The sequence below is a fragment of the Nycticebus coucang genome, chromosome 22 (assembly GCF_027406575.1).
Source record: "Nycticebus coucang isolate mNycCou1 chromosome 22, mNycCou1.pri, whole genome shotgun sequence".
NCBI lineage: Eukaryota > Metazoa > Chordata > Mammalia > Primates > Lorisidae > Nycticebus > Nycticebus coucang.
The window spans coordinates 20,230,024-20,253,919 of record NC_069801.1 but is presented as its reverse complement, the minus strand read 5'-3'; the positions used below and the strand labels follow the sequence as shown (position 1 = coordinate 20,253,919).

Sequence of the window (23,896 nt, the reverse complement as noted above, 5' to 3'; positions counted from 1 at the left end):
GCTGGGCGCCCATAGCTCAGTGGTTAGAGCGCTGGCCACATACACCAAGGCTCGTGGGTTTGAACCTGGCCTGGGCCTGCTAAACAATGACAACTACGACAAAAAAATAGCTGGGTTTTGTGGCAGGCTCGTGTAGTCCCAGCTACTTGGGAGGCTGAGGCAAGAGAATTACTTAAGCCCAAGAATTTGAGGTTGCTGTGAACTGTGATGCCATGGGTTGACATAGTGAGACTCTGTCTCAAAATAAATAAGTAAATAATAAAAGCTAACAGTTAGCCAAGGCCCTCCCATAGCCTGGAACACCCAGGTCTCTATTCAACACCTTAACCCAAATACTTCAACAATATCAAACTGCAGCTCCATGTTCAAACATACTGCTTCATGCCTGTATGTTCCAACTCATGCTATTCCTTCTACTTAGAATTCTTTAACTATCATGTCCAGCTCCTCTTATTTGCCTGATGAACTCCTCATCTTTCAAAACTGAGGATTCTCTAAAAACCTTTCCTTGATCTCTCCAGCTCCCACTGACACTTCTGTGCTCCCGCAGGGTAATGTGGGCATTGCTCTCACATTACTGTGTGAAACTCCTATCATATTTGTAGCCTCCTAAAAAGGCTCAAAAGCACTGACTGGGTCCCATTCTTCTTGTATCCCTAATGCCAAGCAAACTGCATGGCAGAGAACAAAATGAAATGTTAGCTTAATTCTAGAGGTTCCATCATTAAGTCTTACCCATCATGTCCCAAGAATTCTTTCTCACCTTTACTTGTGAGCGCAATTGATCCATCTTCTGCTGTTGCTTCTCCACAATCTGAAAGGCAAAGTTATCAAGAAAGGCTGCAAGTGTGCTGATGGTGAGGTCAAAGGGCATACGAGCCACACTAGGATCTGTGGTCTGGCTATTATCCCCACTGGCTATAGCCCATTAATAGTGAGACCAGGTTGAACACTTGTTAGCTCTACTTACAGAAATATAACCCATATCTCCAACCTTGGCTAACTAGCTTCACACTTCTGTGCTCTAATCACAAAGGTTTGTATAGGAATGGTAGTAAGACCTATAACTGCAACTGGGAAAGGGGACATTTGCTCTAGTGACTAGGCTAGTCAATCAACTTTATATATAAACAGTATATATTCCAGTTCTTTGGGAATGGACACAGCTAAAAATTCAGTTTAATAAAAACTGCCATTTTCAGGGCTGTAATGGTGGTGGTGGTGGTTGTTTTTTTTTTTTTTTTGATACAGAGTCTCACTTTGTCACTCTGGGTAGAATGTCATGACAACACAGCTCACAGCAACCTCAAACTGTTGGGCTCAAGCAATCCTCTTGCATCAGCCTCCCGAATAGCTATAGGCATCCCCCACAATGCCCAGCTATTTTTTTTAGAGACGGAGTCTCACTTTTTTTTTTTTGTGGTTTTTGGCCGGGGCTGGGTTTGAACCCACCACCTCCGGCATATGGGACCAGCGCCCTACTCCTTGAGCCACAGGCGCTGCCCCGGAGTACTCTTGCTCAAGCTGGTCTTGCTCTCCTGAGCTCAAGCAATCCACCCACCTCGGCCTCCCAGAGTGCTAGGATTACAGGAATGAGCTACCATGCCCAGGGGTTGTTATTTATAGGTCTGGTCACACTGTCTACACAAGGAGAGGCCCTGAATAGGTCTGACTTCCTTTAAAACTGAAGGTACTGGTTAAATCATTCCTTTTTTCTTTACTGGAGACAAGTTCTCACTATTTTTCTCAGGCTGGGCTCAAACTAGAAGTCCTCCCATCTCAGCCTCCCAAGTAGCTAGGACTACAAGCCACTCCCAGCCTGGTCTTCCCTTTTATGAACCTTGTGATCAGTTTCATCATGAAGCCACTGGCTCCCTCTTCTCTGTTGAGTTAATTGAGATACCAGGCCACCCTACTGGTTAGAACTCTGCCTAATGCAAGAGCCATGAGTAAAATGTACCACATTTTAGTGCCCCATTTTGGGTCATCTAGTCCAGATGTTCAGAGGCACATGGCCCTCCCCTTACTTTTGCCTATATTCTAGATGAATACCTGTTATAAAGATGAATATCGGCTTGCCGCCTGTAGCTCAACAGCTAGGGCGCCAGCCACATACACCAGGGCTGGTGGGTTCGAACAAATAACAATGGCAACTACAACAAAAAAACAGCTGGGGGTGGCGCCTGTGGCTCAGTGGGTAGGGTGCCAGCTCCATATACCAAGGGTGGTAGGTTCAAACCCAGCCCCGGCCAAACTGCAACAATAACAACAACAAAAAAAATAGCCGGGCGTTGTGGCAGGCACCTGTAGTCCCAGCTACTTGGGAGGCTGAGGCAAAAGAATCACTTAAACCCAAGAGTTAGAGGTTGCTATGAGCTGTGATACCATGGCACTCTATTGAGGATGACATGGTAAAACTTTGTCTCAAAAAAAAGAATATGTACATGTAAACTTACTATGCAGGGACATCTTCTCAAAAAATAAAGAAAAGCTTTCTACCTAGCAAATCCTAGGTAGTCCAAGGCCAGGAATTCATGCTTCCTTCCCAATCTTCTCTTTCCTCCCACCCTACTCTCCATTACAGCCAGGACACCCTGAGTCACCTTCCGGAGAGAATCACATTCCTTCTGCCAAGACTCCGTTTCCACTTTTGGACCTTCTCCACTGGTGTCCTCCAAAGACTGCTTATCTTGCAGGCTGAAAGACAGTGGACTCTTCAATAACTTTGAAGTCAGAGAGATGTGGCTTTGAGGGATTCTGCTACTTACTGTGTGTTTCGGACAAGACACTTAAGCCCTATTAAACTGTAGCTGGGGATAGTATCTTAGGTCTGTTGTAATGTAAGGGGTGCCACACAGAAGCTGCTCGGTGTATGTTAGTTTTCTTCCCTAGGGGCTAGAGTCTATACAATGTGACACCAATTCTCTACCTGCTCAAGGCTCTTATGTTCTTTGATATTTAAAAATAAACATTTTGGGCAGTGTGTGTGGCTCAGTGGGCAGGGTGCTGGCCCCATATACCAAGGGGGTGAGTTTGAACCCGGCCCTGGCCAAACTGCAACAAAAAATAGCCGGGCGTTGTTGGTGGGCACCGGTAGTCCCAGCTACTCAGGAGGCTGAGGCAAGAGAATCGCCTAAACCCAAGAGCTAGAGGTTGCTGTGAGCTATGATGCCATGAGACTCTACCAAGGGTGACAAAGTGAGACTTTGTCTCTAAAAAAAAAAGAATAAAATAAAAAAATAAACAATTATCACATGGACTTATTTTTTTGAGACAAAAAAATATTACTCTCACCCTTGGTAGAGTGCCATGGTGTCACAGCTCACAGCAACCTCAAACTCTTGGGCTTATAAGTAATTCTCTTGCCTCAGCTTTCCACCAAGCTGGGACTACAGGCACCTGCCACAATACCTGGCTATTTTTAGAGATGAGCTCCCTCTGGCTGGTCATCGAACCTGTGGGCTCAGGCAATCTACCCACCTCGGCCTCTCAGAGTGCTAACATTACAGGAGTGAGCCACTGAGCCCGGCCTATTTATCACATGTATTTAGATTATAAAAGTCATACATGTACATTTTAGAAATTCCAGAAAATACAAGAGCTCCTTTTTTCTTGGCACACATAGTCTGAGAAAAGCCAACTTGTCTCCTATATCCACTTCTGACTCCAGTCATGAGTGCCCACAATCTCTTTTTTTTTTTGTTTGGTAGAGACAGAGTCTCACTTTATTGCCCTTCGTAGAGTGCCGTGGCGTCACACTGCTCACAGCAACCTCCAACTTTTGGGCTTAGGTGATTCTCTTGCCTCAGCCTCCCGAGTAGCTGGGACTATAGGCGCCCGCCGCAAGGCCTGGCTATTTTTTATTTTTTTTGTAGAGACAGAGTCTCACTTTATGGCCCTCGGTAGAGTGCCATGGCATCACACAGCTCACAGCAACCTCCAACTCCCGGGCTTAAGCGATTCTCTTGCCTCAGCCTCCCGAGTAGCTCGGACTACAGGCGCCCGCCACAACGCCCGGCTATTTTTTGGTTGCAGTTCAGCCAAGGCTGGGTTTGAACCCGCCACCCTCGGTATATGGGGCCGGCGCCTTACCGACTAAGCCACAGGCGCCGCCCAGGCCTGGCTATTTTTTTGTTGAAGTTCGGCTGGGGCTGGGTTTGAACCCACCACCCTCAGTATATGGGGCTGGCACCCTGCCCACTGAGCTACAGGTGCCACCATTAATTTTTTTTTTTTCCCTTTCTTTCTCTTTTTTGCAGTTTCTGGCCGGGGCTGGGTGTGAACCTGCCACCTCTGGCATATAGGGCTGGCGCCCTACTCCTTTGAGCCACAGGTGCTGCCCTCACAATCTTTTATAGCATGGCACTCTGCTGAATAAACAACAGGAGCACTATGGTTAAAGATGGGATGAGACATCTAATCTACCCTATTAGAAAATGGATTTGGTCCAAGAAGCTGTTGAAGAATAGCCTTTATTTTCAGAAACTGCTATTAATATGGAAGAGGCTCCCAAGACACTCTGAGAGTACATTATAGCATCTTGTTTTGTACTCAGAACACATCATGGCAAAAGGGAGGAATCCCAGGGGCTGAAGACAAACAGATGTTTCTGGTAACCTTTAGTTTATAAAGTTCAAAATATGATAACTCTCAGTCCACAGTACCAGTATCCACTTTTGAAAATATATAAATACCTCACTTCTTTTTTTTTAGAGACAGAGTCTCACTTTATCGCCCCCCTTGGTAGAGTGCCGTGGCGTCACACAGCTCACAGCAACCTCCAACTCCCGGGCTTAGGCGATTCTCTTGCCTCAGCCTCTCGAGTAGCAGGGACTACAGGCGTCCTGGCCAAATGTCTGGCTATTTTTTTTGTTGTTGTTGTTGCAGTTTGGCCGGGGCTGGGTTTGAACCCGCCATCCTCAGGGTGCCAGCGCCCTACTCACTGAGCCACAGGTGCTGCCCAGGTATCTCACTTCTTAATTTATAAAATGCTTTCCTTCATTAACACATACACACTCAAGAACTATTATGTGTCAGTAACTGGGTTGGATCCTTCCACTGCATCCCAAAGATATATCCCCTGCCTATAAGCAGTTTTCTTATTATTCATAGTCCAAAGAAAAGGAAGCTCAGAGAAGTAAAATTATTTGCTCAAATCACCCATTCACGGATAAGTGAGTTGGGTAGCTAGGACCAGAAACTAGCTTTCCACCCTTCTCTCAGTCCAATAAGGGTATTTACATATGTTTAGTGGATGAGAAGTCTGCTTCTCTCTGTTTCATGCTTTCCAGTTGAACCTCTTTCTCTCTGCAGATTGCCCGGGTCTCCTCCAGCAAACTCTCCAGCTCAGTCACTTTCTCCTGCAGCTCTATGCTCTTCAACTCGGAATCCCTAAGCTGAGAGACAGGATACCATACTTAGGTCAGTAACCCAAGGAAGACTTTAGTTATCTCAAAAAACTTCTAGTCTAGTTGCAAATTTGACAGATGTGAATCTGGACATGACAGCTTTGGAATTCTCCTTTCAAGAAGTCACAGGGTAATTTCATACAGCAGATACTGAGACAGTTCCCCTACTTGGCTCCTCCCTAACTACCCCAGGTATGTCCAGACATTGTTGCTACCTGCTGGCTCTGCTTCTGATGATCTTCCAGAGTGGGCAGGTCAGTCAGGTAGCGCTCCAAGGTCTCAATACGCTGCTGCTTCTCCCGGTTCTGCTCTGATTCCTTCTGACATTTCTTTTTCAAATTATTGATATGTTTATCACGACCCTTGACCTAGGGAAAGAAATTTTAAGTATGTCTCCATTCACTCCTCTAGAATCTCAAATGTCACTTTTTTTTCCTTTTTTTGACACAGAGTCTCAAGCTGTCACCCTGTGTAGAGTGCCATGCTGTCATAGCTCACAGCAACCTCAAACTCTTGGGCTTAAGCAATTCTCTTGCCTCAGCCTCCCAAGCAGCTGGGACTATAGGTGCCTGCCACAACGCCTGGCTATTTTGTTTTGTTGCAGTTGTCATTGTTGTTTAGCAGGCCCAGGCCAGGTTCGAACCTGCCAGCCTCAGTATATGTGGCTGGCGCCCTACCCACTGAGCTATGGACGCTGCCCAAATGTCATTTTTTTTGAAGTGAACATTGTTTCTGCCTGTGGGGCTGTGAATGTTGTTTTACTGCAATGAAGGCAGGAAGAGAATCAAAAGTTAAGAAAAATTAGCTGGGTGTGGTGGTGTATACTTGTAGTACCAGGTACTTAGGAGGCTGAGGTGGGAGGATCACTTGAGCTCAAGAGTTCAAGGCTGTAGAGAGCTATACACTCCAGTCTGGACAAGGAAGTGAGACCCTGTCTCTAAACAAACAAACAAAAATCCCCCAAAACCAAAAGATGAAAGTGAACAGAATGACTTGGAGCAGAGGAGTTATAATCCACAGTGGGAGTTTCAGATAACATGATGACAATGTGCCCCTCATAACTCCTAAGAGCCTATAAACTTGAAGCACCAGGTAGCTATGGAGGCAGGTATCAGCCACAGAGCTGACAAAACAGGGAAATCCATTGGAAGTCCATATCCAGGGTAGCCAGATACCACCTTCACTCTGGGTTTCTCCAACAGGAGACTAGAGATTTATTCTCTGGAGAAATTAAATGAGAGCGATTCTAGACTCAGGGATACCAGTCATAGCAGAGATAAAGGGTGAAAACAAATATAAGTAAAAATCTATATACAGAACTGTGGAACTCTAAGCCCAATCTCCTTCCCAGCACCAATAATCCAAAGGTCAAAAGCATTTCTGCACCCAATTTCCCTATAGGCAGCAGGGTAGATTCTTCTCTAAAGAGTGAAAAATGGGGGTGGCGCCTGTGGCTCAGTGGGTAGGGCGCCGGCCTCATATGCCGAGAGTGGCGGGTTCAAACCCAGCCCAAGCCAAACTGCAACAAAAAATAGCCGGGCGTTGTGGTGGGCGCCTGTGGTCCTAGCTACTCAGGAGGCTCAGGCAAGAGAATCGCCTAAGCCCAGGAGTTGGAGGTTGCTGTGAGCTGTGTGACAGTGACACCATGGCACTCTACCGAGGGCGATAGAGTGAGACTCTGTCTCTACAAAAAAAAAAAAAAAAAAAAAAAGGTGAGAAATGACATTCAGATTTCAAATTCCCAAGTGAAAAGGGCAGTCTAACTCTCATCCTACAGTAAAGTCCAATAGACAACTACCATGGACTCAGGGCTTTCACCTAGCTTGTAAATGCTTCATTCTTAAGTATGAGTGTCCATTCATCCAACAATCACCAAGACTCTAACATGAAAGACAACAAAACAGAAAAAAAGGACCCGAAGGAAATCGAACACTGTAAGTAGAAGTAGATATCCAAATAAGCTATAATCAATTTTGTCAGAGGTACTCTATCTATGAAACAGAAACAGATATCTAAAATTCATCAAAAAAATTGTAAGAAAAACATACTATTCAGAAATTTCGTCATCCCTTGGTATATGCAGGGTATTGGTTCCAGGACCACTTGTGTACATCTAAATCTGTGCATACTCAAGTCCCACGGTCAGCCCTGCAGAAGCTGAGTATATGAAAAAGTTGGCCTTCGGGTGGCACCTGTGGCTCAAAGGAGTAGGGCACCGGCCCCATATGCCGGAGGTGGTGGGTTCAAGCTCAGCCCCAGCCAAAAACTGCAAAAAAAAAAAAAAAAAAAAAAAATTGGCCTTCCATGTACTTGGGTTTTATATCCCTTGATGTGTTTAGTCAAATAAAATTCAGGTATATGGATCGGTGCCTGTGGCTCAAGCAGCTAAGGCACCAGCGACATACACCTAAGCTGGCGGGTTCGAATCCAGCCCAGGCCTGCCAAACAACAATGAAAGCTGTAACCAAAAAATAACCAGGCATTGTGGCAGGTGCCTGTGGTCCCAGCTACTCAGGAGGCTGAGGCAAGAGAATCGCCTAAGCCCAGGAGCTGGAGGTTGCCGTGAGCTGTGTGAGGCCACAGCACTCTACCAAGGCGGAAGCAGGAGAATCGCTTCAGCCCAGGAGTTCGAGGTTGCTGTGAGCTGTGATGCGACAGCACTCTACCCAGGGCGACAGCTTGAGGCTCTGTCTCAAAAAAAAAAAAGAATAGCTGGGCGGGCGCCTATAGTCCCAGCTACTTGGGAGGTGGAGGCAGGAGAATCACTTGAGCCCAAGAGTTTGAGGTTGCTGTGAGCTGTGACGCCACGGCATTCTACCTAGGGTGACATAGTGAGACTGTCTCAAAAATAAATAAATATATATATATATATTTTTTAGAGACAGAGTCTTACTATGCCACCCTCGGTTGAGTGCCGTGGTGTCACAGCTCACAGCAACCTCAAACTCTTGGGCTCAAGCGAGTCTCTTGCCTCAGCCTCCCGAGTAGCTGGGACTACAGGCACCCACCACAACATCCAGCTACTTTTTTGGCTGGAGTTGTCATTGTTGTTTAGCAGGCCTGTGCCAGGCTCAAACTCACCAGCCTCAGTGTATGTGCCTGGCACCCTACTCACTGAGCTATGGGCGCCGAGTCAATTAAAATTTTATTTTTAAACAAGCCCTCTAAGTCCTTCCTATACCAACACCACCAATGTCACCTAAGAGCTTGTTAGAAATGTAGGATTTTAGGCTTCCTCCCAGCACTACTGAATCTGGATCTACATTTTTAACAAGATTAAAAAGTGATCTTTTTTTTTTTTTTTTCTGAGACAGAGTTTCACTATGTCACTCTTGGTAGAGTTCTGTGGTGTCACAGCTCACAGCAGCCTCAAAGTCTTGGGTTTAAGCGATTCTCTTGCCTCAGTCTCCCAAGTAGCTGGGGCTACAGATGTCCACCACAACACCTGGCTATTTTTTGTTGCAGGTGTCCGAGCCAGGTTCGAACCTGCCAGCTTTGGTGTATGTGGCTGGTGCCATAACCACTGTGCTATGGGTGCCCAACCCCTCAAGTGATTCTTAAACTTTAATGATTAAAGCTTGAGAAGTGGGGTGGCGCCTGTGACTCAAAGGAGTAGGGCGCTAGCCCCATATGCTGGCGGTGGCAGGTTCAAACCTAGGCCTGGCCAAAAACTGCAAAAAAAAAAAAAAATGGTTGAGAAGTGATGCTCTAGCTGTTTTGATACAAGTAGTTTAGAACTAAATATTACTAAACTGGTCTCCCAAGAACATTGTCTTTAGAGCAAGTTGTAAATTGAGAGGTACCAGCAAAAAAAAAAAAAAAAAACAAGCCAAAACAAAACAAAGCAAAACAAAAAATATTCCCAAACTAGATGTATAGAATTTTTCTCTACTTTTTTCAATAGAGTGAGGAAAAAGCAGACGAATAATGTTAAGTTTACCACAGGTATTTAAACATCTTACAACAGGCTCAGCACCCATAGCTGAGTGGTTAGGGCGCTGGCCACATACACTTGGGACTGGCAAGTTTGAACCCAGCCAGGGCCTGCTAAACAACAATGACAACTACAACAAAAACAAAAACAGCTGGGTGTTGTGGTGGGCACCTGTAAACCCAACTACTTGGGAGGCTAAGGCAAGAGAATCAATCGCTTAAGCCCAAGAGTTTGAGGTTGCTGTCAGCTGTGACATTGTCGCACTCAATCCAGGTTGACACAGTGAGACTCTGTCTCAAAAAAATAATAATAAAAATAAAAAAATAAACATCTTGCAACACTGCCATCTGGTACGACTCTTCAGTCTGGTTTTCCATCCAGACCAGCCCGGGGCACATCACAACTTGGGACAGTAAGAGATCATACAACATTCCTTGACTGGGAGTTTTGTGGAGGCAAAGCAGAAAGGAAGGCTTCATTTCTAACAGATTGGTTTTATGTGAGAAATTACATAAAACAGTGGAGGGTCTCACCCAGTTGGCTTCACTTTGTTCCAAGAATAGGGGCCACAAACAACCTAGGCTTTGGAAGAGAAAGCTGAGGTTTCACCCAGTTGGCTTCACTTGGTTCCAGGAATAGGGGCCACAAACAGCCTAAGCTTTGGAAGAGTGAGCTGACTCCCAACTCCTCATGAATTAGATAGCTAATAACTCCTCAGCTCACCCTTTCTTCCTGTTTCTTCCCCTCCTCGGAATGCTTCTGCAGTGCCACTTTGAGCGACTCTCTGATAAGCTGAACTTCAACTTCTGAAGCAGAGAGTTTCTTTTCAAGCTCCATCTTTTCTTTGCTCAATGCTTCTGTCTTCTGTGCAAACTGTGCACGTAAGAAAGTGTTCTCTCGTTGCAATTCCTGCCAAAGAGATTCTCAATATATAACTGTTCCCTACCTTTAAAGTCCCATGTATTTTAGTTACTGCCAGCACAATTCATAGTCAAATATTACCTTTCTCTAAGAATGTCTTCAAGCAGGGCTTTTTGAAGTATGATTTTAGACCTAACAGCATCAACTTTACTTGATGCTGGAATTTGTTAGAAATGCAATTTCTTAGCCTAATTCCTAGGCCCAATAATTCAGAAACTCTACGGATGGGTCCCAATTATCTACGTTTTAACAAGCTCTGTAAGTGATTCTGATGTACCTTCACATTTGAGAACCACTGTCTTAAGGCAATACCTGCAGAGTTGCAGTATAGTGTAAGTAACACAGGATAAGACAGCAGATATGGGCTCAAGATCTGGCTCCCTTCCACTCGTTCTCTGTTACGATCTGGGGTAAATTCTTCCTTGGATTTCACATTTTCTTATCAGCAAATTAGAGGACTGAATTAGTTTTTATATAAGGGCCCTTCCTACTCTAATATTCTGATTCTGTCAGATGGAATACTGCCTTAACAGGCCTACTAGGTAGCAAAGCCAATACTATAATCTGTCAAATATTCAATGCTAAAAAGCCCAAATTGTAGGCTGGGCACAGTAGCCCAGGCCTGTAATCCCAGCACTCTGGGAGGCCCAGATGGGAAGATGGCTTGAGGCCAGGAGTTTAAAACCAACCTGATCAACATTGCGAGAGGCAGTCTTTACCAAAAAAAAAAAAACAAAACAGAAAAGTTAGCCATGTGTGTTGGCATGCTTGCCTATAGTCCCAGTTACTCAGGAGGCTAAAGCAGAAGTAATTGCTTGACCTCAGGAGTTTGAGGCTGTAGTTGAGCTATGATCATACAACTGCACTCTAGGTAGACAATGGAGTAAGACTCTGTCTTAAACAAACAACAACAACAAAGAAAAACAACCCCAAGCCCCCCAGCAAGCCCAAGTTGCAGAAGCTTGTTCATAAAGCAGGCTTTTTAAGTTTTCAACCCCCATGGTCATTGATCTCAGTCTCAGTGAGAAAATGGTTTTCTTTGATTATACCTAGGCATGGAGGAATAAAAATGAGAATGACTCTAAATCCCCTATTATCTTTTTCTCTTCCTCCATTTGGCTAGGACTGGCAGATTAAGACTTCTTCAAACATGATCCAACTCCAGGACCTTAATATGCACCTTGTCCTGCCTTCCTTTTCTTTCAAGTATGCCTGATACCAAGGCATCTGGACTTTCACCTGTCCACCCTCACAGTCTTTTCTATTCCCACGAGGCCATGGCAAAGGTGTTTCATAATTAGGATGTTATGAAGAGTACCAATATCACTTGATCTCTTTTGTATCTTTTGGATATCTATCTAATTGTGCCAAGTGTAGGAAAATAACTGGCAGCAAGCACTTACCTGGAGCCGCAGCAAGCAAACATCCCCAAAGGGGGCAGGGTGGCCCAAAAGTGCACTGTGGACTTGTAGTTCACTCTCTCGCACTTTCTGCTCCAGCTGAGAGATGTGTTTCCTTTGTCTGCAAAAGCCAGTAGAATCAGAACTGGGGTCCTAACATTAACCCCCTTACAATATGAGCCCCAACTCTCCTTAAATAAATGAGTTCAAACCCTACTATGTAAGCAAAAATGAAAAAGATGACTGAGGGTAAATGAAGTAAGATTGGCTGCAATGAATCAGCTACCCCCTTTAGGTACTCTCTAGAGCTCCTGCACAGATACACAACTGACCTATCACTAATCAGACACAAGACTAGGCTGCTTAACAATTTCTACCAGGAGGCAGGATGTGGGCTTAAAAACAGGGGGATGTACTGTCTTTGGGAAGACTTCATTAGGTGCCCTCAGTGGGGCCTGGGAGAGTAGAAGATGGCCCTTTGGCATCCTTTGCCCTCTTACTTGTCAATGAGAAGCTCCTTTTCCTTCAGAAGGTGTTCATTACTGTTCAAGATGCTGATCCATTGTGCTGGTTCTAATATGGGCAGTGAAGGAGCAAAAGCAGCAGGATGATGGCAGATGGCTCCATTCTGAAGCTGAAAGACAAGTGGGCCCAGAGGGGCTTGATTTTGACCCATACATATCTGAAAACATTTGGGCAATACTCAGCTGGATCTGTGGTCAAGGCCCAGCTTGGCTCAACCTGATAAGGCCCAATGTTTATGAAATAATTTTAGCTCTGATGCATGACTGGAAAGAACCTGGCAGGGAGATTTCTGCCAACTGAACACTCTCTGCTCAGAAAGGCTCTAGTTTCTAAGAAAAGGTCAGTTATCTTTTATTATCCAGCAACAGAGGCAAATCAGGAGCTAAGATGTCCTCATCAACCAAGGAAGGAGAACATGTCTCCTTCCTTCTCACTCTTCAGCAGCACAAGGACTCTCCTTTTTTAAATTTATTTTTATTTTATTTTATGTCTTTGAGATAGAGTCTCACTCTGTTGCCTAGGTAGAATGCTGGAACATCATAGCTCACAGTAACCTCAAACTCTTAGGCTCAAGCAATCCTATTGCTTCAGCCTCCCCAGTAGCTAAGACAACAGGGTAGTTTTTTTTTTTTTTTTTAGAGACAGAGTCTCACTCTGTCGTCCTCGGTAGAGTACTGTGGTGTCACAGCTCACAACAACCTCCAGCTCTTGGGCTGAGGCAATTCTCTTGCCTCAGCCTCCAGAGTAGCTAGGACCACAGATGCCCACCACAATGCCAGGCTATATTTTTGTTGCCGTTTGGACAGGGCCGGATTTGAACCTGCCACCCTTGGTATGTGGGGCTGGCGCCCTACTCACTGAGCTACAGGTGCCGCCCCCCCCCCTTTTATAATTTTTTTAGACAGTCTCACTCTGTTGCCCTGGGTTGAGTGCCATGGCATCACAGCTCACAGCAATTCAAACTCCTGAGCTCAAATGATCCTTCTGCCTCAGCCTCCTGAGTAGCTGGAACTATAGGTGCCTGCAACTAAAGGCAGGGAATTTTTCTATTTTTAGTAGAGACAGGGTCTCTGGCTCTTGCTCAGGCTGATCTTAAACTCCTGAGCTCAAGCAATCTACCCACCTTGGCTCCCAGAGTTGCTAGGATTATAAGGTGTGAACTACTGCACATGGCCCACAAGTTCTTTTTAAAAGAAAAATACAAAAGTGGCATAGTGGAAAAACAGGTATTCAAAGATAGGGGCTAGGTGTAGTGGCTCACGTGTGTTATCCTAGCACTCTGGGAGGCTGAGAAGGATGGATTGCCTGAGCTCAGGAGTTCGAGACCAGCCTGAGCCAGAGCAAGACCCTGTCTCTAAAAACAGCCAGATGTTGTGGCAGGTACCTGTAGTCCCAGTTACGTGGGTGGCTGAGGCAAAGAGGATCACTTGAACCCAAGAGTTAGAGGTTGTTGTGAGCTAAGACGCCACAGCACTCTACCAAGCATGACAAAGTAAAATTCTTATCTCAAAATAAATAAATAAATGAATAAATAAATAATAAATCCTAGCTCTGCCATTTATCAGCTTTGTGAACTTAGATTACTTTAGATCCTAGTAAGTTTCTACGTTTACCTCATCAGTGTGCTGTGAGGATTAAATAAGATTCCATAGGTGGGGCGGCACCCATAGCTCAGTGGGTAGGGTGCTGGCCACATACACCAAGGCTGGCTGGTTTGAACCTGGCCTGGGCCAGCTAAAACAACAATGACAACTACAACAACAATAAAAAATAACCGGGCATTGTGGCAGGTGCTTCCAACTACTTGGGAGGCTGAGGCAAGAGAATTGCTTGAGCCCAGGAGTTTGAGGTTGCTGTGAGCTGTGATGCCCCAGGGCAACAGCTTGAGACTCTGTCTCAAAAAAAAAGATTCCGGGCGGCACCTGTGGCTCAAAGGAGTAGGGCGCTGGTCCCATATACTGGAGGTGGTGGGTTCAGCCCCAGTCCAGGCCAAAAACTGCAAAAAAAAAAAAAAAGATTCCACATGTGAAAGTACTTAACCTAATGACAGGAATATAGTCAGAATGCTAGTGTTCTACATTTCCAGTTTTCCCTTGTAATCTTCTACTTTGGAGAACCTATCTCGTGTTTGATCAGAACACCAACAGATTTAATGGTCAACAGCTCACATAAGCCTTATTTCCTATTTACAGACATCTTTCTTCTTTCTTATAATGTTAGTGACTTTTTCTTTGAAGTCAAAACTTATTAGAAAAAAAAAAACCAACTTATTAGATAGGAGCTATAAAGTTCTAAGAAGCATACAGAACCTACTACATTCAAGGAAAAAAGGGCATCACCTGCATTTGCTCCATCTGTAAACGGATCAATTCCAGCTGCTGCCGGCAAGTGCTGAGTTCACAAGATTGTTCGCGGGGATGCCAAGTGTCAGGAATCGGCTGCCATCCCTGGGAGGGTAAAGGTTTGGAGAGCCCAGGAGCAGGCTGGAGTCCCAAAGGGAGCACCCCACTGCTACTAGGGTGAGGTCTATTCCGCTCAAATACTGCCCCACTGCCTGGTGCCTTCTTGGCCTCAGGCAACACTTTGTACAACTCCTTGCTTGTGTCGGTTCTCGGGTTGTGGAAATGGATTCGGTAGTTAGGATCAGAATAAAGTGTCTCCATCATTGCCGACTGATTGAGAGTAGGTTCTATGTTAGGAATATCAAACTTCCTCACTTCTTCCTCTCTTTCATGGCCCACTGCTGGAAACCAGGACTGCTCAATTCCATTTTCTCCAGTAGCACCACAAAGATACATGAAATCTCTAGATAGGCCTGGAGAACGTTTCATTGCACCAAGGTCTCCATTTCTTGTCATCCCCACACTTTCAGCCACCCCTGACAAAGGGAGTTTGGAGGAAGAAAGTCCAGCAGATGTAGAATTTGGCTTGGCAGGAGAGGTCCCCAAAGTAGAAGGCATCACATGGGCTGTTGGAATGGTTACATGGCTTTTGATGGGCTGGAAAGAAGGGCTGCCACTTGAGCTGCAAAAATCTGTGGAGAGAACAGTCTTCCATAAATCAAAATTGAAGCAGGAAGCTTACTTGAGTTTGACTGCTCTGCCAGACATTCTCTGCCACTCTTAAGACCAAGCAGAGAGAGAAATATCACCACAAGTATCAGGCAGAAAGTAACTAGGAGATGTGTTCCAGGATCACAAATGCCATTCACACGGTAAACCAACAAAAGGCAACAATGGCTTCACTTTTAACTTATATTCTGTCCTTTGCCCTTAAATAAAAAATCTTGCCAGTCAACAAACACAGCTGAAAACCAAACTTAAAAAAAAAAAAATCACTTACTTATGGGAAATGGATTGGGTCCATTCCCAGTCTTCCGTAAGCTGGGTAACTCCAAGCTATAATTCAATCTAATAATAATATCCTTTCCAACGGCTGCTAGAATCCTCTGTGACATCCAAAAGCCCCCAAATCTAAACTATTCAGAGAATAAAGCAAACTAGACAATCTTGCTCAGTATCCAGGGCAGAGGGTATGGCATCTGAGTCAGGAGTCTGTTCTCTCTCTCATACCCCAGACCTGACTGCCTGGATCTGTGAAGTTATTCTTAGTAACTCTCAGGTTTCACTCTAGCACATTGAGCACTCTCAAGTGGGTATGCTATTTTTTATTTTGCCTTTCACTTGTCTCCTTGCCTCTTCTTCACTGTGATTTTTTTTTAAGAGACAGTCTCACTTTGTCGCCCTCAGTAGAGTGCCTTGGTGTCACAGCTCACAGCAACCTCCAGCTCTTGGGCTTAAGCGATTCTCTTGCCTCAGCCTCCAGAGTAGCTGGACCTACAGGCGCCCGTCACAGCACCCGGCTATTTTTTGTTGCAGTTTAGTTGGGGCCGGGTTCGAACCTGTCACCCTCAGTATATGGGACTGCACCCTACTCACTAAGCCACAGGCACTGCCCCTTCACTGTGATTTTTAACTTTTTCTTCAGATTGGATTTATGTTTCCTTTGGCTCCTGCCTTGTCTTATGAGACAACTCTGATTAGTCCTACTACAGAAGGCTCACGTTTCTACCTACTTACAACTTCAAAGTGCTACTCTGAGGATGACAAGGTGACAGAACTAATGGCTAAGGTAATGGGCTGCAAGAAACAATAAGATAGGAATCTAAGGTAACATACTTATTACCTTCAGCAGTAAGAAAACTGAATGAGGAGATAAGGAATATCAATTTCTTCCCCTTTCAACTATGTCCAGTATTCTTTTGTAAACTAAGCACATCTATCAGGTAGCAGAAGAACCATCAATTTGGGTTTTTTTCTCCCCACCAACCAATAGAGAACACACTCAGATAATGAGGACAGATACTATAATATGTAATTCCCAGAATTCTATGAGAATAGATTAGCTACCATCTTCTCACTAAGCAGCTCCCTGTGGCTCAAAGGGGTAGGGTGCTGGTCCCATATACCGGAGGTGGTGGGTTCAAACCCAGGCCCGGCCAAAAAAAAAAAAAAACATCAGCAAGCTACCTTACGCCTGTCAGAATGGCAATTATGAAAGTGAAAGATAGGGCGGTGCCTGTGGCTCAGTGAGTAGGGCGCTGGCCCCATATACCGAGGGTGGCGGGTTCAAACCCGGCCCCGGCTAAACCGCAACCAAAAAATAGCCGGGCGTTGTGGCGGGCACCTGTAGTCCCAGCTGCTCGGGAGGCTGAGGCAAGAGAACCGCTTAAGCCCAGGAGTTGGAGGTTGCTGTGAGCTGTGTGAGGCCACGGCACTCTACTGAGGGCCATAAAGTGAGACTCTGTCTCTACCAAAAAAAAAAAAAAGAAAGAAAGTGAAAGTGAAAGATAAACGCTGTCAAGGATGTGGAGAAAAAAAGAACTCTATTACACAGTTGATGGAAATATAAATTAATATAGCTACAGTGAAAAGAGTATGGCAATTCCTAAAAAAAACTAAAAATAGAGTTACCATATGATTCAGCAATGGGATTTGAAATCAGTTTGTCACAGAGATATCTGCACTCTCATGTTTATGGATTCATTATTCACAATAGCCAAAATAAGGAATCAACTGATGAACAGATAAGGAAAATGTGGCGTACATACAAAAGTGACTATTATTCAACCTTAAAAAGAGGGGAACTGTCATTTGCAACAACATAGATGAACCTGGAGGACATTACGCCACGTGAAATAAGCCAGGAACAAAAAGACAAATACTGCCTGTTCTTATAGGTGGAAGCTAAAAAAAAAATTCACTTGCACTAGACTGTTTATTGTAACTCTATTTACAATCGCCAAAATGTGAAAAAAGCCTAAATGCCCACCAACTCAGGAATGGATTAACAAGCTGTGGTATATGTACACCATGGAATACTATTCAGCCATTAAAAAAAAATGGAGACTTTACAGTCTTTGCACTAACCTGGATGGAAGTGAAACACATTCTTCTTAGTAAAGCATCACAAGAATGGAGAAGCATGAATCCTATGTACTCAATTTTGATATGAGGACAATTAATGACAATTAATGATGCGGTGGAGTTGGGGGAAGGGGACAGCAGAGAGAGAAAGAAGGAGGGAGGGGTGGTGGAAAGGAAAAGCAGAGAGAGGGAAAGAGGGAGGGGCATGTGTGACACACCTTTTGGGGGCAAGACAAAATTGTAAGAGGGACGGTACCTAACAAATGCAATCAGTGTAACCTGGTTTCTTTTACCCTCAATGAATCCTCAACAATAAAAAAAAAAATTGACAGCAGAATTGTGGTTGCCAGAGACTGAGAAGTGGGGGAAATGAGGAGATATTGGTCATAAGAGTATAATGCTTCAGTTAGACAGGAAGAAAAAAAAGAAAGCCCAGGCGGCCCCCATAGCTCAGCGGGTAGGGCACCAGCCACATACACTGGAGGTGGTAGGTTCGAACTTGGACTGTCAAACAACAATGACAACTACAACACCAAAATAGCTGGGCACTGTGGTGGGTGCCTGTAGTCCCAGCTACTTGGGAGGCTGAGGCAAGAGAATTACTTAAGCCCAAGAGTTTCAGGTTGCTGTGAGCTGTGACGCCACAGCACTCTACCGAGGGCAACACAGTGAGACTCTGTCTCAAAAAAAATAAAAAAAGAAAGCCCAAACACACACAAGACTTAACATGTATGTATCTAATTTCCTATACTCAGATGATCTTGAGGATATATAAAAGGCTACACGGGGCGGTGCCTGTGGCTCAGTGAGTAGGGCGCTCACCCCATATACCAAGGGTGGCAGGTTCAAACTTGACCCCAGCGACAAAAAATAGCTGGGCGTTGTGGCGTGTGCCTGTAGTCCCAGCTACTTGGGAGGCTGAGGCAAAAGACTCGCCTAAGTCCAGGAGTTGGAGGTTGCTGTGAGCTGTGATGTCACGGCACTCTACCGAGGGCCATAAAGTGAGACTCTGTCTCTACAAAAAAAAAAAAAAAAAGGCTACACTATGGCTCGGCCCCTGTAGCACAATGATTACGGCATCGGCCACATGCACTGAGACTGGTGTGTTTGAACCCAGCTAAACAACAATGACAACTGCAACAACAACAAAAATAGCCAGGCGTTGTGGCAGATACCTGTAGTCCCAGCTACTTGGGAGGCTGAGGCAAGAGAATCACTTAAGCCCAAGAATTTGAGGTTTCTGTGAGCTGTGACACCACCTTACTCTACAGAGGGCAACAAAGTGAGACTCTGTCTCAAAAAAAAAAGCCCCACAGGGCGGCACCTGTGGCTCAGTTGGTAAGGCGCTGGCCCCATATACTGAGGGTGGCGGGTTCAAACCCTGCCCTGGCTGAACTGCAACAAAAAAATAGCCAGGTGTTGTGGTGGGCGCCTGTAATCCCAGCTACTCGGGAGGCTGAGGCAAGAGAATCGCTTAGGCCCAGGAGTTGGAGGTTGCTGTGAGCTGTGTGATGCCATGGCACTCTACCGAGGGCCATAAAGTGAAACTCTGTCTCTACAAAAAAAAAAAAAAAGCCCCCAAACCTCAATAAATCTAATAACATGCATTAGCCTCTCAGGATCAAGAAAGAAGGAAATTTCTGAAATAAAAGATACAGTTTCGATAACCTATAACTAAAGTAGAGGACTGGTCAACAAGGTTAGAGTAAACTGGTGGAGATGGAGACTTCTAAGATTAGTAAGTGATCTACCTGAAACCCTCCATAGCAGTACCATAATATCAGCTCTTACCAAGGGTCTCTGCTCTGGTAGTATAATTATAAAACAGAAGAATGTGAGATTGTATCACATTTTGGGCTGCTATTATGATAAACTTAGGTAACACCTTCTTCCATTTTCCATACAAAGCATCATTCTCTCTCCAGACTTGCAAAATTCAGTTTTGAGCTCATAACCCCTGCTATGGTTTAAACGTGTCTGTCTCCCACAAGTCCATGTGTGTAAACTCAGTTGCCAATGTAACAGTATTAAGAGGTAAGGACTTTAAGAGGTGCCTGGGTCATGAGTGGAGGCCTTATGAATTGATTAGTTAGAGTGAGTTAGTTCTGACGAGAGTGGGTTATTATAAAAGTGAGCTTGGCTCACTCTTGTGGTCTTCTTTTGTGGTCTTCCTTGCCCTTGTGCTTTTACATCATGTTATGATGCAGTATGAAAGCCACAACCAGAAGCTGCCATTATGCTTTTGGACTTTTCTTTTTTTTAATTAAATCATAGCTGTGTACATTAATGCAATTATGAGGTACAATGTGCTGGTTTTATACACAATTTGAAAATACTTTCATGAAACTGGTTAACATAGCCTTCACCGCATTTTCTTAGTTATTGTGTTAAGACATTTATATTCTACACTTAGTAGATTTAACATGTACCCTTGTAAAATGCACCATAGGTGTGGTCCCACCAATTACCCTTCGTCCACCCATCCTCCCCTCTCCCCTCCCTACTCCCTCCTCTTTCCCCTTCATCTTGAGCTGTAGTTGGGTTATAGCATTCATATAGAAGTGTGGATGTTTATAAATTGGTTTCATCAGTCCCTCACTACCACAAATTATGCAGTCGCATTTCCCACATTTGGGGAAATCGCAGGGCCAGCACATCCGGAGTACAATGGATAAGCCTTGCCCTGGGAAAACCACCTTCGTGACCATGGTTTCTCCCCTGCCAGGTAAGTATACTGCTTTTGGACTTTCAATCTTACAGAACTCTGAGCCAAATAACCTTTTCCTTATAAATTGTCCAGTCTCAGGTATTCTGGTATAGCAACAAAAAACAAACTTAAGAAAATGCCCTGTGGGCGCAGTGGCACACTCTGTAATCCCAACACTTGGGAGGCTGAGGCGGGTGGATCGCCTGAGCTCATGAGTTGGAGACCAGCCTGAGCAAGAACAAGACCCCGTCTCTAAAAAAATAGCCGGGCATTGTGGCAGGCACCTGTAGTCCCAGATACTCAGGAGGCTGAGACAAGAGAATCAGTTAAGCCCAAGAGTTTGAGGTTTCTGTGAGCTATGACGCCATGGCATTCTACCAAGGCCGACAAAGTGAGACTGTGTCTAAAAAAAATAAAAAACACCCTGCCCACTAATAATGCCAAAACCAAAGCTAAGAAAAAAGGAGGCTCGGTGCCTGTGGCTCAAGCAGCTAAGGCGCCAGCCACATACACCTGAGCTGGCGGGTTCGAATCTAGCTTGGGCCTGCTAAACAACAATGATGGCTGCAACCAAAAAAAAAAAAAAAATAGCCGGGCGTTGTGGTGGGCGCCTGTAGTCCCAGCTACTTGGGAGGCGGAGGAAGGAGACTCACTTGAGCCCTGGAGTTGGAGGTTGCTGTGAGCTGTGATGTCACAGCACGCCACCCAGGGTGACAGCTTGAGGCTCTGTCTCAAAAAAAAAGAAAAAGAAAAAAGGAAAAATTGACCCAAAAGAATGTGTTTTTTCTAATTTTCTACAGATATCAGATCGTGCACATTAGAAAATTAAGATGACGGCTTTGTCAGCATTTCTCACTTGTCTATTGAGTTTGTTTACTTATATTAAGGAAATTGCCCAATTCCGACAAATTGTACTATAAAATGTCCAGTTGAATCTTAAGCTTGCTTTGCATTTTCTTTCTTTGTTTTTTTTTTTTTCTGAGACAGAGTCTCACTTTGTTGCCCTTCACAGAGTGCCACAGTGTCAAAGCTCACAGCCTAAGACTACAGGGCTCAAGGGATTCTCTTGCCTCAGCCTCCCAAGTAGCTTGGACTACAGGCACCCACCACAACGTGCAGCTATTTTTAGAGATGGGGTCTTGCTCTTGTTCAGGCTGGTCCTAGAACCCATGAGCTCAGCCAATCCACCCACCTCAGCCTCCCAGAGTGTTAGGATTACAGGCGTGAGCCACCACACACGGCTGACACAGTATTATTATTATTATTGTTATTTTTTTTTGAGACAGTGTCTCACTATGTCACCCTCAGTAGAGTGCCATGGCATCACAGGTCACAGTGACCTCAAACTCTTGCATTTAAGTGATTCTCTTGCCTCAGCCTCCCAAATAGCTGGATTACAGGCACCTGCCACAAGACCTGGCTATTTTTTGTTGCAATTGTCATTGTTGGTTAGTGGGCCTGGGCCCGGTTCAAACCTGCCACCTTAGGTGTATGTGGCTGGCGCCATAACCACTGTGCTACAGGCGCCGAGCCCACAGTATTATCATTTTAATGAAAGCCATCCTAGGGCCTATGGAACAAATATGTTTGTTTGTTTGGAGACAGTGTCTCACTTTGTCATACTTGGTAGAGTGCCGTAGTATCACAGCTCACAGCAACCTCCAACTCCTGGGTTCAGTGAGCCACTGCACCCAGCCAGCAAATTTTTTCTTTTTTTTTGAGACGGAGCCTCAAGCTGTCGCCCTGGGTAGGGTGCATCACAGCTCACAGCAACCTCCAACTCCTGGCTCAAGCAATTCTCCTGCCTCCACCTCCCAAGCAGCTGGGACTACAGGCATCCAGCATAACGCCCAGCTATTTTTTGGTTGCAGCCGTCATTTCTGTTTGGTGGGCCCAGGCTTGATTCAAACCCGCTAGCTCAGGTGTATGTGGCTGACACCTCAGCCACTTGAGCCACAAGCGCCAAGCCAAGCCAGCAAATGTTTTTAAATGATAACATCTGGCCAGGCGCGATGGTTCAAACCTATAATCCCAGCACTCTGGGAGGCTGAGGGTGGATCGCCTGAGCTCAAGGGTTTGAGACCAGCCTTAGCAAGAGTGACATCTCATTTCTAAAAAATAGCTAAGCGTTGTGGCTGGCACCTATTATCCCAAGTACTCAGGAGGCTGAGGCAAGAGAATCACTTGAGCCCAGGAGTTTGAGGTTGTCGTGAGCTATGATGCCATGGCACTCTACCAAGGGCAACAAAGTGAGACTCTGTCTCAATAAATAAATAAATATGATTAAGTATTAAAGTGACTAGTTTTTTTTTTTTTTTGTAGAGACACAGTCTCACTGTACCGCCCTCGGGTAGAGTGCCGTGGCGTCACATGGCTCACAGCAACCTCTAACTCTTGGGCTTAACTCTTGGGCTTACGCGATTCTCTTGCCTCAGCCTCCCAAGCAGCTGGGACTACAGGCGCCCACCACAACGCCCGGCTATAAAGTGACTAGTTTTATATAACCAAGTATTTCATAGAGTTCTTAGGGCTTTAATGAAATAATACAGAAAAAATTTAGCACTGTACATATCACAAAGGATATAAGAAATAGTATTTAATTACTATCATTAGTTCCTCTGCCTTCTAGAAACTCACCATCTAAATGGAAAAACAAAATACCCATATAAGGTCTGGGAGTTGGTACTGAAGTGCACAAACAAGTGGCAGAGAAAATAAAGATATTTTCATTACTGCAAAAATGAAAGCAGTTAGCAATGAGTGGACAGGATGGGGAAAGTTTTGTGGAAAACTTTGCTGGATCTTGAAGAGTAAGTAAAATCAACATAGCTAGGAGCAAGAAGAGGTGGGAATAGCACAGATGGGTCCATAATGAAAATTAAAAAAGAGCCCAGGTAGGTACTCTAGGAGGCCAAGGTGAGAAGAGTTGGGAGAGCAGCCTGAGCAAGACCCCATCTTTACTAAAAAAAGATAAATTAGGGCGGCGCCTGTGGCTCAGTGAGTAGGGCGCTGGCCCCATATGCCGAGGGTGGCGGGTTCAAACCCAGCCCCGGCCAAACTGCAACCAAAAAAAAAAAATAGCCAGGCGTTGTGGCGGGCGCCTGTTGTCCCAGCTGCTCGGGAGACTGAGGCAAGAGAATCGCGTAGGCCCAAGAGTTGGAGGTTGCTGTGAGCCGTGTGACGCCATGGCACTCTAACCGAGGGCGGTGCGGTGAGACTCTGTCTCTACAAAAAAAACAAACAAACAAAAAAAAACAAAAGATAAATTAGCCAGGTTTTGTAGTGGGCACCTGCAGTTCCAGCTACGAGGGAGACTGAGGCAGGAGGATCACTTGAACCCAGGAATGTGAAGTTGCTGTGAGCTAGGCTGACACACAGCACTCTAGCCTGGGCGACAGAGTGAGATTGTCTCAAAAAAAAAAAAAGCTCAAGTATGCAAAACCCAAATAAACTGGTCTATACTTTCATAGCATAGTAAGACAAAGACCTGGTGACAGCAACAAATATGCTAGAATGAGTGGAGTAGGGACAGATCGCAGAAGAACTGAAGCCTCTGAACTTTATCTCTCAAGTAA

At 45.0% G+C, this 23,896-nt stretch overlaps 1 protein-coding gene and 1 pseudogene across 1 annotated transcript in view; both read right to left on the bottom strand.

Annotated features, from left to right (window-relative positions):
• CEP85 (centrosomal protein 85) overlaps positions 1 to 23,896 on the bottom strand; it is a 49,977-nt gene that overhangs the window by 9,582 nt on the left and 16,499 nt on the right. Inside the window, 8 exon segments of the mRNA XM_053577048.1 lie at positions 764 to 814; positions 2,604 to 2,697; positions 5,242 to 5,396; positions 5,624 to 5,776; positions 10,066 to 10,251; positions 11,667 to 11,784; positions 12,164 to 12,297; positions 14,528 to 15,222. Of these exon segments, the coding sequence (XP_053433023.1) occupies positions 764 to 814; positions 2,604 to 2,697; positions 5,242 to 5,396; positions 5,624 to 5,776; positions 10,066 to 10,251; positions 11,667 to 11,784; positions 12,164 to 12,297; positions 14,528 to 15,222 (1,586 nt within the window).
• LOC128575741 (uncharacterized) lies at positions 20,173 to 20,347 on the bottom strand (annotated as a pseudogene).